At 43.7% G+C, this 13,744-nt stretch overlaps 1 protein-coding gene across 1 annotated transcript; it reads right to left on the reverse strand.

Annotated features, from left to right (window-relative positions):
* Nucleotides 1-9,305: 9,305 nt before the first annotated feature.
* Nucleotides 9,306-13,100, reverse strand: EXOSC3 (exosome component 3). The gene is made up of 4 exons (XM_071749305.1): nt 12,759-13,100; nt 12,519-12,668; nt 11,050-11,201; nt 9,306-9,585 (listed from the first exon to the last, which is right to left on the reverse strand). Exons 1-4 carry the CDS (start codon nt 13,029-13,031, stop codon nt 9,372-9,374), a joined length of 789 nt encoding a protein of 262 aa, XP_071605406.1. The 5' UTR covers nt 13,032-13,100; the 3' UTR covers nt 9,306-9,371.
* Nucleotides 13,101-13,744: the final 644 nt, after the last annotated feature.

Below are 13,744 nucleotides of genomic sequence, written 5' to 3' on the forward strand. Positions count from 1 at the left end.
TGACAAGAGCACCCAGCACCCCCCGTGCTGCTGCAGGACAAAACACCCAGCAGCAGCTTTGGAAGAGAGCCCCATGGCATTGTGTCACTTAATACATGTCAGAATTGCAGGGTCTCTGGTAGTTGCAGGGAAAAGATTCTGGGTCTTTCAGAAATCAGTCTATAAAAAGCACTGGAGTCACTCAGACTTAGCAGCAGTAAAAAAATAACTTAAGGAACATTCACAGCAAACGTTAACTGCAATACCTGAAAGAGCTGGGGAATCCAGGAGAGCTGCAGGGTTCAGGGTTGCATTTTCTCCTTGGAAATACATGGAACCAAATAACATCTTTACTTTTCCTTCTTAACCTTCAGAGACCCCGGTAAGGGTCTCTGTCAACATCAAACTAAAAATGCTGAAGTGGCTTTCTTGCTGTTTTTGAAACACAATCAGCATTAGAATGTACGCATCTTTGCCATGTTAACACAGCAATCTTCAGAAAAACATTATGAAAAAATTATTGATGAATTTAATCAGCCATCATCACTTAATTAAATCCTTATTTCTGCAGGCTGTCAGCATTCCTTTCTTCTGAATTTTATAATGGTTGTCCTGTCAACATCTACCTGTCAACGTTTGGCAAAGGCAGAACTGTAGTTCCATTATTTTAGTTGCTGTGGTAAGTGCACAAAACAAAAAAACCAAACAACTTTTTGATGACACTTCAGCACCTTACATTGCCAAGTGTCAGTTGGCCTTCACAATTCAAAGGTAGCCAAGTATTCCTGTGGAATAAAACCCACACAACCTATCACAAGATGAAATGATCTTTCTATTTATTCTTTGATCTGAGCCCATGACAGTGCACCAGACAAGAATATTTAGCAGCTAATCACAGAAGTGACTCTGGCTTCACCATCCCTATTGTAAAAAGGAAAAATGCAGAAAAATCAGAGCCCACACATCTGGATTCCACCCAAGAATATTTTCCTACTTTACAGAGCAATGAAATCCTTGAATGTATACTCATGAAAATACTAGAAGCTAATCTTCTGTATCTCTCTAGAAAAGCTTGCTTTCCATGAAAATCAACTGTGTTGTTTTAGAGGAGTTGCAGCAACTATTACTTTGTCCACATTAGACTACTTTTGCCTTCATTGCTTAAGAAAAATAATGAGATTTTGACAGGGAAGCTAAATGGAAATTTGAGTGATTTGGTTTTGTTTGTCCCTCTTGATGAAAATCATATTGTTGATCTGTAACAGCTAAGTTTTTCCAAACACCTATTCAGATGTTTTCCACATATTTTCCTGTTAAAAGAGAGAATAATGAAGTCCCTAACACACACACACACAAAAAGCATTTCACAGAGCAACATACACTGACATTTAATCTTTTAATTCTCAGGATTTTAGTAGCGCTCTTACAAACACATTGAGTCCTTTTGTTCCTGCTTTCATAATTCAGTTGTGCAGCAGTTAATGAAGAATATCATCTTGCAAACTGCTGTGTATCAGTTAATTAAATTTCCCTAACATGCCTGTGCATGTCACCCCACATGCACTGTATCAGAACCTATGCTAAAACATGATCTACAATTACGAAGCTTGCGATTCACGTAAAGAATGACAAATCTGTGTGTTATTTCAGAAGTTAATTATTTCTATTTCTTGTTGGTTCATGCTTCTATAGATCAGTTTTAGACCAAGGGCATTGTTAGACAAATGCCTTATACTAAACAAACTGTCTTTTCTATCAGGAAATGGGAGACCTCAAAAGCAACAAGGCAACTGAGAGTGGTGGGCTAAGGCGGGATCTACGTCCCGTGTCTGCAGAGAGATTTCCAGACTAATAAAGTTTTTTTTTATATTAAGCCAGTAAGATTGGATGCAGATACAAAAAAATACAGCTTGAATTTTTAACACGTGCTTCTAAAGGAATATCCACACAGATGCAGACTGACATTGGTCTCAGATAGACCAGACAAAAGCCATCTCCTCTTGGAGGCTGTATAGTGGTAAGTACTCATATGGTGGTGTTTTCAACCTCATGTTTTCAACCTCATCCTGATCCTCAGGAAAGAAAAGCTGCAGCCTGGACCTTTGGTTTATCTTAAGTGAGATCAGGGTGCTGCAGTCACTGTAGAAACCAGAGGACCTACAGGTCTTTGGAAATCATTTCACCAGTCTGAGTGGTACACAGTGGAACCCATAGAAGATATTGTTGCAACACTCTCCATCTGGACAAGAGCAGGAAGGAAGAGTTAGTAACCATCTTTGTAACGGGTGTACAAATGCTAATGGAGAACTCTTTCAGCAACAGCCTAGTAAACACTGAATCACAGAAAACCCTACCATTTACAGATAATGAAAAGTATTTGGGAAGAGAAGATGATGTCTTTAGTCCTTTTGTCTGTTCTTCAGTCTTCAATAATCTCCATGGACAAGTTTGGGGTTTTTTGTCCTGCTCACTGCACTGCTACCTACACTGTTATTCTATTCTTATTTTTTAGTTTCCCTCATACCTCTTAGTACACTGAGGCCTTGTCAAAAGTTTTTAATTACAACTGAAACCACTAGAACAAGTGATCAAGGTTCACACTCTAAAAAAACCCAGGCTCTTTGACATCCCAGAATACCCAAACTCTTATCTCCAAAAAGGTAGTAGCTGTAACTCTGCAAGATCAGGACATCAGAGGAGAACTCTGCACTGGTCCTCATTAATCACTTACAATTACAGCATCATTTCTATCAAAATCCAGGCCCTCAGCATGCTTCTAGACTATTTTGTGTTAAGTTTTTGGGGTAAAACTAACACGTTTAACTACTTCAATGGTAGTTACAGATTTTGTAATCTATACAAGTCTTTAGTGAAGAGAAGACTATTTGTGTTAGTAATACAACTAAAGGGTACTACATTGGCCACCTCAATTCTATACTCAAGCCAGGTAACACATCTCACCAAGCTGGTTGTATGTAGCTATAAAAACTGGTGTATTTTTTTTATATAAGCATGTAAAGCTTATATGACCTTGTCATAGGTGTCAAGGTGACCAATCTGTAAGGTTAAAAATAATTTAGTGGTTGATTCAGCTGTTTCTCAGAATTATTTGTTTAAACACTAAGGACAAGAAATAGGTTTTCTCTAACAAATTTATACATCTCCAACAGCAGGTAAGATGCTCTTAACATTTGAAATCTGACAGAAAAATTCCATGACCTCTTTTGCTAGAAGAACATTCAGGGTAGAAAACCAGAAGAACCCTGCTGTTAAAAGTGGCGATGCCAATCTGGGTCAGGTTGACAGAACTTGGCTAGGAATCAAATACATCTGCCAGCAAACCTCAGTTGCAACTTCGGGTGGTAAGGTGGCAATTAAGTAGCTGGGCAGAGAGTAAACTTTATCTAGGAGAGCTACAGCCACACTCTAATCAGAGCCTTAGTGTTAAGCTCTTAATCCTCTTACTACATTGAACTATTTGTCTGCACAACTTTCTTCTGCTAGAGCAAAACACAAACATTTCACTATCACACTTTGTTTCAACACTGCCTATTTGTGCTTTACTAACATTAATTTTTGCTCTATGTGCAACACATGAACCTAGGAAGGGCCACAACTACAGGTTTTTTATTTTCAGTGTGTGGTTTCTGTTTAATTGAGAACTTCAAAAAGAAAGGGGCCTAGGGATACAGGCTGTGCCACACTGGCATCTACAATCTTTACATCTTAACTTTCACCACAACTTGAAAGAAAAGCAATGTATCTGAAATTATAGCCTACAAGTACTTCAACTGACTATCATGCAGATAAATGCAACAGCAAGACATTTGCTGAGCAAGGTACATTTCCAGTTAACTGTATCACTTCTGCAAGTTCCATTTCCTGTAACAGATGTGTTTGTGCCTTGCAGGGGAATGTGAAGGGCTTCCTGTAGTATCTCCAGTAGAGCTCATTATTAATTCATAATCAGCCTCTCTTCCTAGAACCAAGTTACATCACCCTTTTTGGTGATAGTGGTTTACTCAAACAGCCAGAACTCAAAGCTCACAAACATACAGATTTTGCCTGAATGTTTTCTTAGTTAAAGCTTATCAAAGACAGTAATCATTTAAGGAACATAGAGTGTTTTCTAATAAACTAAAGTGTAGTACATATTTTAAGTGACTGTGTATGGGCTAAAACTCAAGTATTTTGTGGGTTTTTTCAAGTTAAAAGCAAGCACAATTTTGATACATTTTGCTTCCTGCTAAGTAGTTTACAGTGGGACAGAATGACAAAATAACAGGTGGTGTGAAATAGGGCACTGATGATGTTGAAAACTTTCAAGCCACCACTTGCCATGCTGCACCACTAAAAAAAGCATTTTTGAATGAAGGAGTTTTCATTTATCTTGCAGGCTAGGCTTAAAGCTCAGACTTCTGGGAGGAAAGGGAGGTTGCTTAAACAGGTAAAAAGGGGAGTGGTAAGACATCCTTCAAGCCACAACTCTTCAGGAAACAAATGATCCACTTCATTCCCCATTCCTGTGGTTTTACTACTACGATCCAAAAGCAATCACAGAAGAAGTTAGCACCCTGAGATGATTTGGCAAGTACTTTTCTGCTTATGCCAGCCATTGTTCTAGTAACAGACAACCTGCAGAGGCTGTTTAATTTTAAAAACACTAGAGAAAAGCAAAGTTAGTGAAATCCTAATTAAATTACATCTTTTTCTATGTAATAAGAGATCATAGAATCATGGAATCGGGTGGGCTGGAAGGGACCTCTGAGATCATCAAGTCCAACCCTTGATCCACTATCGCCACGGTTACCAGCCCATGGCACTAAGTGCCACATTCAGTCTCTTTTTAAATAATTCCAGGGATGGAGAATCCACCACTTCCCTGGGCAGCCCATTCCAATGTCTGATCACCCTCTCCATAAAGAAATTCTTTCTAATGTCCAACCTAAGCCTCCCCTGGCACAACTTGAGACCTCTTGTGCCCTCTTGTCTTGCTGAGGGTTGCCTGGGAAAAGAGCCCAACCCCCCCCTGGCTCCAACCTCCTTTCAGGGAGTTGTAGAGAGTGATGAGGTCTCCCCTGAGCCTCCTTTTCTCCAGCCTGAACACCCCCAGCTCCCTCAGCCCTTCCTCACAGGACTTGTGCTGGATCCCTTCACCAGCCCAGCTGCCTCCTTTGGACCTGCTCCAGCACCTCAATCTCCTTCTTGAACTGAGGGGGCCCAGAACCAGACACAGGACTCAACCTGTGGCCTCACCAGGGCTGAGGCACAGGGCAGAATCCCTCCCCTGGACCTGCTGGCCATGCTGTTCCTGATCCAGGCCAGGATGCCATTGGCCTTCTTGGCCACCTGGGCACACTGCTGGCTCATGTTCAGCTTCCTGGCAATCCAGACTCCCAGGTCCCTTTCTGTCACTCTGTGCCCAGCCTGGAGCTCCCCATGGGGTTGTTGTGGCCAAAGTGCAGGACCCGGCACTTGGCCGTGTTGAACCTCATCCCATTGGAATCAGCCCAACTCTCCAGTCTGTCCAGGTCCCTCTGCAGAGCCCTCCTGCTGATCCACATTCCCCCCCATTTTAGTGTCATCTGCAAATTTGCTGATGATGGACTCAATCCCCTCATCTAAATCATCTATAAAGATATTAAACAGAACTGGGCCCAACACTGATCCCTGGGGGACACCACTAGTGACCGGCTGCGAACTGGATGCAGCCCCGTTCAGCACCACTCTCTGGGCCCGGCCCTCCAGCCAGTTCCTAACCCAGCACAGATGCCCCTGTCCAAGCTGTGGGCTGACAGCTTTTTCAGGAGAATGCTGTGGGAGACGGTGTCAAAGGCCTTGCTGAACTCCAGGTAGAATCCATCCACAGCCTTCCCCTCAGCCACCAGGCAGGTCACCTGATCATAAAAGGAGATCAGGTTGGTCAGACAGGACCTGCCCTTTCTAAACCCGTGCTGGCTGGGTCTAATCCCCTGTCCATCTTGTAGGTGCTGTGTTATTGCCCCCAGGATGAGCTGCTCCATAACCCTGCCAGGCACTGAGGTCAGGCTGACGGGCCTGGAGTTTCCCGGGTCCTCCTTCCGGCCTTTTTGTGGTTTGGCATAACATTTGCCAACTTCCAATCATCTGGGATGTCCCCAGTGAGCCAGGACTGTTGGTAGATCATAGAGGCATGGCGAGCTCTTCTGCCAGCTCCCTCATCACCCTTGGGCCTTGTTGGCCTTCCCCCTGATTCTGATCCACAGGCACTCAACCTTATTGTTACCGACTTCAACTTCTACAGAGTCAAGAGACTCTCTAACATATAGAGCTACCCCTCCATCTCTCCTACCCTGCCTGTCCCTTCTGAAGAGCCTGTAGCCACCCATGGCAGCACTCCAGTCATGGGAGTCATCCCACCAGGTTTCCGTGATAGCGACTACATCAGAGCTTTCCTGCTGCACGATGGCTTCCAGCTCCTCCTATTTGTTACCCATGCTGCGTGCATTGGTGTACATGCACTTCAGCTGGGCTGCTGATTTGGCTCTTAACTTGGGCTGTCCACCCTTGGGCTCCTTTCTGGAGAGCCCGGGTTCAACCCCATCCCTCTTCAAACCTCGTTTAAAGCTCTCCTTATCAGCCCTGCCAACTTATAGGCTAGAGTCTTTTTGCCCTTGCTAGATAGATGAAGCCCATCTGGTTTGAAGAGACTAGGTTTGATGAAATTTGGCCCATGCTCAAAAAACCCAAAGTTCTGCCAGTGGCACCAATCCCTTAGCCACCTATTGACACGATAGGTTTTCCTACTCCTCTCCTGATTCCTCTCTGCTACTGCAGGAATTGAGGCGAACACCACCTGTGCTCCTGACCCATCAGCTAAACAACCCAGTGCCTTGAAGTCCTTTTTAGTTGTCTTAGTACTTCTTCCATTAATGCCATCACTGCCAGCCTGGACTACCAACAGTGGATAATAATCTGAGGGCCAAATTAGCTGGGGGAGTCTCCTACTAATATCCCTCCCCCGGGCCCCAGGAAGGCAGCAGACCTCCCTGTGGGATGGGTCCGGTCGACATATAGGGCCCTCAGTTCCCCTCAGAAAGGAGTCACCAACTACAACTACCCTTATTTTCCTTTGTAGCTGTAGTTGTAACCCATCTGGTAGACAGGGGGCAAACAGGAGACCTTCCAGACAGATTTTCCTCTTGTCTGTCCTCTGCCTGATTCTCTGAGGCCAGGGCCTCGTATCTGTTCTCTAAGGGCATCTGGGGGAGCTGGTGGGGGTTGGGAGGGATTCTTTTGCCTCTCTGATAAGGGACCTGTTTCCATTCCCTCCTATCCACCTGGTTTGCTTCAACTGCCTGATGGCAGGAGGGGCAGGGCTTCACCGCCTCCTGCAGGACTTCTTTTGGGTTAGAAAGGGTGTGACTCCACCAGTCAATTTCCCTTTCACTGTCCCTAATACTTCTTAGTCTCTCTACCTCCTCCTTGAGCTCTGCCACCAGGCACAGCAAGTCATTCACCTGCTCGCATCGCACACAGACCCCACTCACACTGTCCTCTGGTGCTAACACCAGGCTCAGACACTCTACACAGCCAGAGGCATGAACAGCTACATCTCCCTTGCTGTCCCTCTTCAGGGGTTTTGTCTGTGTGGACACACCCTGCATCTTAACAGCAACAGGTTTTGCTTTTTTTGGAGACCATTGCTCCTTCAAGAGAGCTGGGAGGTGGCTGTGCCCCACCTGCTTGCCCTGCCTTTATATCCCTCTCCCCAGTGCTGGGTGCCACCCCCTTATCAGCTGATTGGCCTCACCTGAGACCACCAGCAGCAAGTTATAGTTCTATCATATATATATATTTCTATATCAGCAGATAAATTATAGTTCTTATTAAAGAACTTTTATGATATGAAAATCACTTCAGCTGCAACATGACAGGAAAAAGAAAATAATTACACCCTACCAAGCCAGATGAGCAACATCCTAAATGCTAAATAGGAAGGCCAGTGAAACCCAGGAAGAATTCTCAGTTGTAACTATTAGACTCATATGCAAAGCATTGGAGCTGTGTTTTTATTGAATCAGGGGAAGCCCTAGGTAAGCTTATTAAAGATGAGTCAGAAGTGGCTCTGAACTGAAGCAATATCTGAGATATGCCAAAGAAAACCCTATAATCAAATCCCAGAAGCTGAACTTTGGATGAAATACAGAATAAATATGAAGAATTTTGTTTCCACTTGAATAAAGATGGTATTCATGCTTACTCTAATTGGTCCATTTTTTCTAATTTAACTATTGCTACCATACTGTTTAGCTTAAGAACCACAACAATCTAAATAACTGCTTAACCAGCTCCCATGCAGTTATTGCATACATACAGTCAAGCTTTTCTCCCACAGGTAGCAGGCATCAGTAATTCCACTCCCCCTACTCCTGGGTTCTCTCTCTCAAAAGAGCAGCAGCAAACTACTCACTTATTAAAACACACTGACAGCCTTTCCTTCCTAGAGCAGCATTTTTAAATGTGAGAAACTATACAACAAAGGCTAATGCAGCTTTTTTCAGAAATGCTGATTTTGTTAAACCTGAAAAGCTAAACAGAAACTTCATGATGTAGCTAAGCAAAATAAACACGAAAAGGGAAATACATGGAAAATTCTAGAGTGGTCTAGAAGAGAGAAATAAGTGACTATTGCTGCAGCAGTCTTTACCTAATCTCTAAAAAGTTGCAAGTGATTTGAACAGCAATTCTGATAAGTATAATTTTTACCTCCAGTGAGCCATCAAACTTGCTGAATGTTCATACTGAAATTATGTCCTAATCACCACTTCCTTAAGATTACCAGCCAGGTTATCCTTTAGGGAAGTGGTAAGGTCACTGTGACCATTTGCTGACCCAGTGGGTGTTATCTGATCATCTGGCTTAACCACCCTATGATTTAGTGTTACAACCCTGCAATTCTTTTTCTGGTATTCTCCACCTGCAAATCTATTCCTGAATTTTACAAAATATTAAATAATCACTTTTTGACACTGTATAAATAGAGCATGTGACCAGAATGAAGGACCTTCAGGATACCTTCCACCACCCCGGGTAAACACATACTGTCTGAAATTTTAATACTGACTAAAGAAAAGCAAATATATGCAGTCTACAAATGTACCAGTTACACCAGAGCACTAGTTACACCTCAAAACTCAGAGCTAAGGGAATCTTTTAAAGGCTGTCTTCACATGAGTCAGAAAACATAAAGGGTTTCATAAAAAGCGAGTAAAACCCAACTTTCTAAACAAGACAAAACAAGCTGAGTGGACAAATGAATAACAACAGAACTAGTTGTCTAGTACTTCATTAGAAAAAAGCTTTTAATACAGATCTGAATACAAAAATAACCAAAACACCCTACAGCCACCTCAGATCTTCAAGGTTCTCTTATCCAATTTGGCAAGTGCTTGTTTCCTCTGCTCTGCAGTCATATACTCACAGGCTTCCAAAATATTTACTAGAATTAAAGTCTGTTGAATTGTTTTTGCTTTTACCCATATTCTTCCATTCATTCCCAGCACCAGCTCAAATGGGTACAACTGTGACAGTTCCTGAATTATTTCACACTTGGGAGCCAGGAGTCTGTGAGAAAGATTAAAACAGAGGAAAAAGTAAATGCTCACATTTGATAGACTCTGCATTATTATCAATCAATAACCAAACTGCAGCATTGGTGTTATTTGAGCTACTAAAGTGACACCAAAAGGTGAGATGAAGTTGCATTTGCATACAAAAGAGCACTGCAGTATCAGATTTTTTAATTCCTATGTAAAATACATGCACCTGAAAAAAGACAGCACTTGTGCAATTCATGTTTTTTCTAATTAGTCAGAAGTAATAATGGAATAGTAATTATGAACAATTTGAAGTTAGCCAATACTCACAACTGATTAAAATAATTCTATTATAAATTGTTATAATCATTATATAAAAATAATAATTATAAATTCAATTCCATTTTTGAAGTGCTGTTATTTATAAGTTTCACACCAGGATTGAATGTGTCTTTCAAAATACAGCTTCCCTTCTCCCTTCAGGAGACAGTATAAGCAGCAGTAAGCAGTATTATGGTATCTTGTTTTTATTAGGTGACAGCACACTGAAAAATAACCAGAAAGCTGACACAACTTGAATTAAATCAAGCTTTAACAGGCTCATGCAAAGAAGAAAAACATAAAGGAATTAGCAGTTTACTTGTAATATACTGTTATTTTTTTACTTGTCTGTATGACAAAATTTGACAAACAAGCAGAATGGCTTCAAAAATATTGGTTTATGTTCATACTGCCCTCTCATGGGAAATGTAAACAAGACAAATTGTTACTTAAAAGCAGGTGTGGAGCAGCAGCTCTCCATTTCTAGATTGCTTTTCCAAAGAAAAAAACCCACCACCCAAAAGCAACAAAGCTTGAGTACCATTTACCCATAATCTGGTATTCTCTGATAGTTGCAAAAACTTTTTACATGAGCATAAGTAACTCCATAGGTCACACTACATTTAAAACTTTATGAAAGAGTTCCTGGATCAAGATAATTTTAAATGAGGACCTCATGTGTAATTAACAGCATTATTTCAATGCAATTTATTTTAATTTTTAAGTCAGAAAGTAACATGTATTGATGCTGAAAGACCCCTTTTATCAGCTGTCCATCAAATTTACATCACCCACTACCCCAATTAAGCAAAAAAAAAGGACAAGAAAGCACTTCTGGGTATTAAACTCCAAGGCAGTAGGTACATATCTGAAACAACACCTTAAATGCTTCATTTCCCCAGGTCAATAATTTTATTTTCCATACTGCCTTAGCAACCACATCACTTTTTTAAAACCAGTAACACATCAGCATATAGAAGAGCATCTAAATCTCTTAAGAGGGAAAGAAAAATGCTCATCCTTGGTCAATATCCATACTCGCTAGAAGTGGTATAAATGCAGTAAAAGAATTAAACACTGATTACCAAACTGACCACACTACTTAGAGGAAACAGCTGTATCATTTCTTTGCACTGTATTACATTAGTGACTTACTCTTCTCAGTACTCACTTTCTTATGAGACCTAAGGAAACTTTAAAGAGGAAGCCATCTTGTCCAATTATTCCCATTCCGTTTGATCTTCCACTGCCATCTATGCAGACCATCTCTGGTTCCATGTCTTTATTTGCTACAAGGAACTGACCATAAATAAGATCTCCCACCTAAAGAAAACAGTGTCAAAAAGCAAAAATAGTAGAGATATTCATAGTGCACAGTTTTATGAAATACTCAACTGATCAAGGTCCTCCCCCTAAGACCACAAATCAATTTAAAAATATTTGTGATAGAAAAATAGATTGGCATAACAGGTATTTTCATTTTCTTTTTCTACTAAAAGCAACATTTTATACATTTTGTATCACTACTGGAATTTGAATTGTATTTTAAAAGTACACGATTTTTTTTCCAAGGAAGTCTTCCTTGCTAAATACCAAACATGAATTTCTCTTTCTTCAGGCTTTAGGCAAAGTGTTCTTGTAAGCCTTTAACAGACCAACAGCAATAAATACCTCACTAGCTTCTTCTGTTTTTCTTTACAATCTATTTTTACATTCTGGTGATGACATTTCAGCTGAATCCAGAACCTGAGGCATGCAAATGCCACACAGCTCTTTATAAAACCAGTATTACTAAAAATCTGTTTCCTACCAATATTAGATGGTGTACTAGCTTGTTTTAAACTTTACATCCAGAGTGCCCCTGCGGGTGTGCATTACTCAGGAACTGCATCTACTGCTTGCAGTCTTACAGACAAGATAAAAGTGTAAGGAGTGAAAAAATCCTGGCACCTGGCAGCTGCACCCTCAGAAAGCCCAGAGCCTGATCATACAGAAACCTCCAAGGAGGGGCCACAAGAAACCTCTTGCAAATAAACCCTTCATCCACCGGGCTGGTCTCTGAGGGAAGGAGAACAGTCCCCCGAGGGCAGCCACAGCCCGGGCCGGGTCGTTACCTCAGCGGCAGCGCGCAGTCCCATGGCGCTAGGGGGAGGGTGGTGACAACACCGGGTCCTGGCGACAGGCAGGACAGGGAGCAGCGGATGAGGGAGGGTAATGTGCCTGTTCTACCCCGAACACCCCCACGGCACCACGGGAGCGGGGCTAAGGAACAGGCCCGCCCGGGGCGTAGCTCTGGGGAAAGTGTCAGAGTCCCGCCCTGGCCTTAAATGGAGCCCGGGGTCAAAGGACGTGGGCGAAGGCTCCAGGTGAAAATGGCCTGGGTGATTAAGCGTCCCTGCGGGTGTGCTTTACTCGGGAATTGCATCTACTTCTTGTAGTCTTACAGGCAAGATAAAAGTGTAAGAAGTGAAAAAATCCTGGCAGCTGGCAGTTCTCTTCACCCTCAGAAAGCCAAACAGAAGCCTCCAAGGAGGGGCCACAAGAAACCTCTAGCTAATAAACCCGCACCCTCCTCTTACCCACGGCTTATAGAAGTACAACGCTCAAAACTTCATGGTGGGACCACCAAACGAGCATTACCTGCACATTTGGCCTGTTCCTCTTCGTGGCGCCTTCAAAGGCCAAGTAGGACACAGACGCCTGTTCGCTGCCACCCACGTCCAACTTAAACACATCTCCCGTTTTGGCCGTCACTATTCCTATTACGTGGTCTCCCTTGACAGGAACATACTGCAAACGGGAGTTGAGGGACAGAGGGGTCAGGCAAGAGCCGACAGATCAGGAGCCCCCCTTCCCTTCCCTTCGCCCTCCTCTCCTCACCCGCTTCTGCTGCGAGTCCACCCAGTACGCGCCCCCGGCCGCCGCTCCGCCCGCCTGCCGGTGCCGCAGCAGCCCGCACTTGGTCACCAGCAGCCCGGCCGCGCACCTCCGCAAGCCCGGCCCGCAGAGCAGCCGCCCCCGCGGGGCCGCGCCGCCGCCCAACCGCAGCTTCTCCCCGTCCTCATCGGGATGGCCGGGGAGGAGCAGCACATCCCCCGGCAGCACCACCTGCCCCACGCAGGCCTCGGCCGACTGCCCCACGGGCGCCGCCATGGCCGCGCAGCCGCAGAAACAACGCCGGGGCACCGCGCATGCGAGGGGAGGGTTAGGGGAAAGGAGCTGGGCGGAGGCGGGGGATCCGCTACCGCCCGCGGAAGTCACGGGTGGGTGCCGCCCCTCAGCCTGGGGGCGAAGGCGGCTGAAACTCTGGCACAGAGCGCCGGCGACATCCGCTGGCCAGAGCCTGCCGTGGTAATTCCACCCACCCTGTGTTCCATGAGGAACACCGAGGCCGGCTGCTTACCCACCTCCATCCAAGGTTTATCGTCTGATTGCTTCATTCCTCCGGTTTTATTCCGGAAAGATTTCCTTCTGCAATCGTACCTTCCTGCGAGGGAAAGTTTCACGTTACCACAGTTAACTTCAGAATTCATGAGGACACTGGACTAATTATTCTAGCCAATTATTTACAGGGCTTTTAAGCACCCGATTAAAAGTTGCCAGGAAAACAAACAGATGGCCCAAACTAAGGTGCATGTCGGTAAAAAAAGTTTGCCAACGAGGACAGAAAGTCTGTCGTCTTTAATGGGACGAGGCGAACTTCAAGCACATAACACCAACGTTTCGCTTAAAGAGGTGCTTTGTACCTGGCTACATCCTCATTCAGTGGTAGCTCAGGCTCCTGAAGATAAAATTCTCAGAATATTTGCCTTCCTCGATGGTTTTCTTGTCTTTACCTTCGCGTGTATACTTATCTCAACACACGC

This window comes from Heliangelus exortis, chromosome 7 (assembly GCF_036169615.1).
Source record: "Heliangelus exortis chromosome 7, bHelExo1.hap1, whole genome shotgun sequence".
Lineage (NCBI taxonomy): Eukaryota > Metazoa > Chordata > Aves > Apodiformes > Trochilidae > Heliangelus > Heliangelus exortis.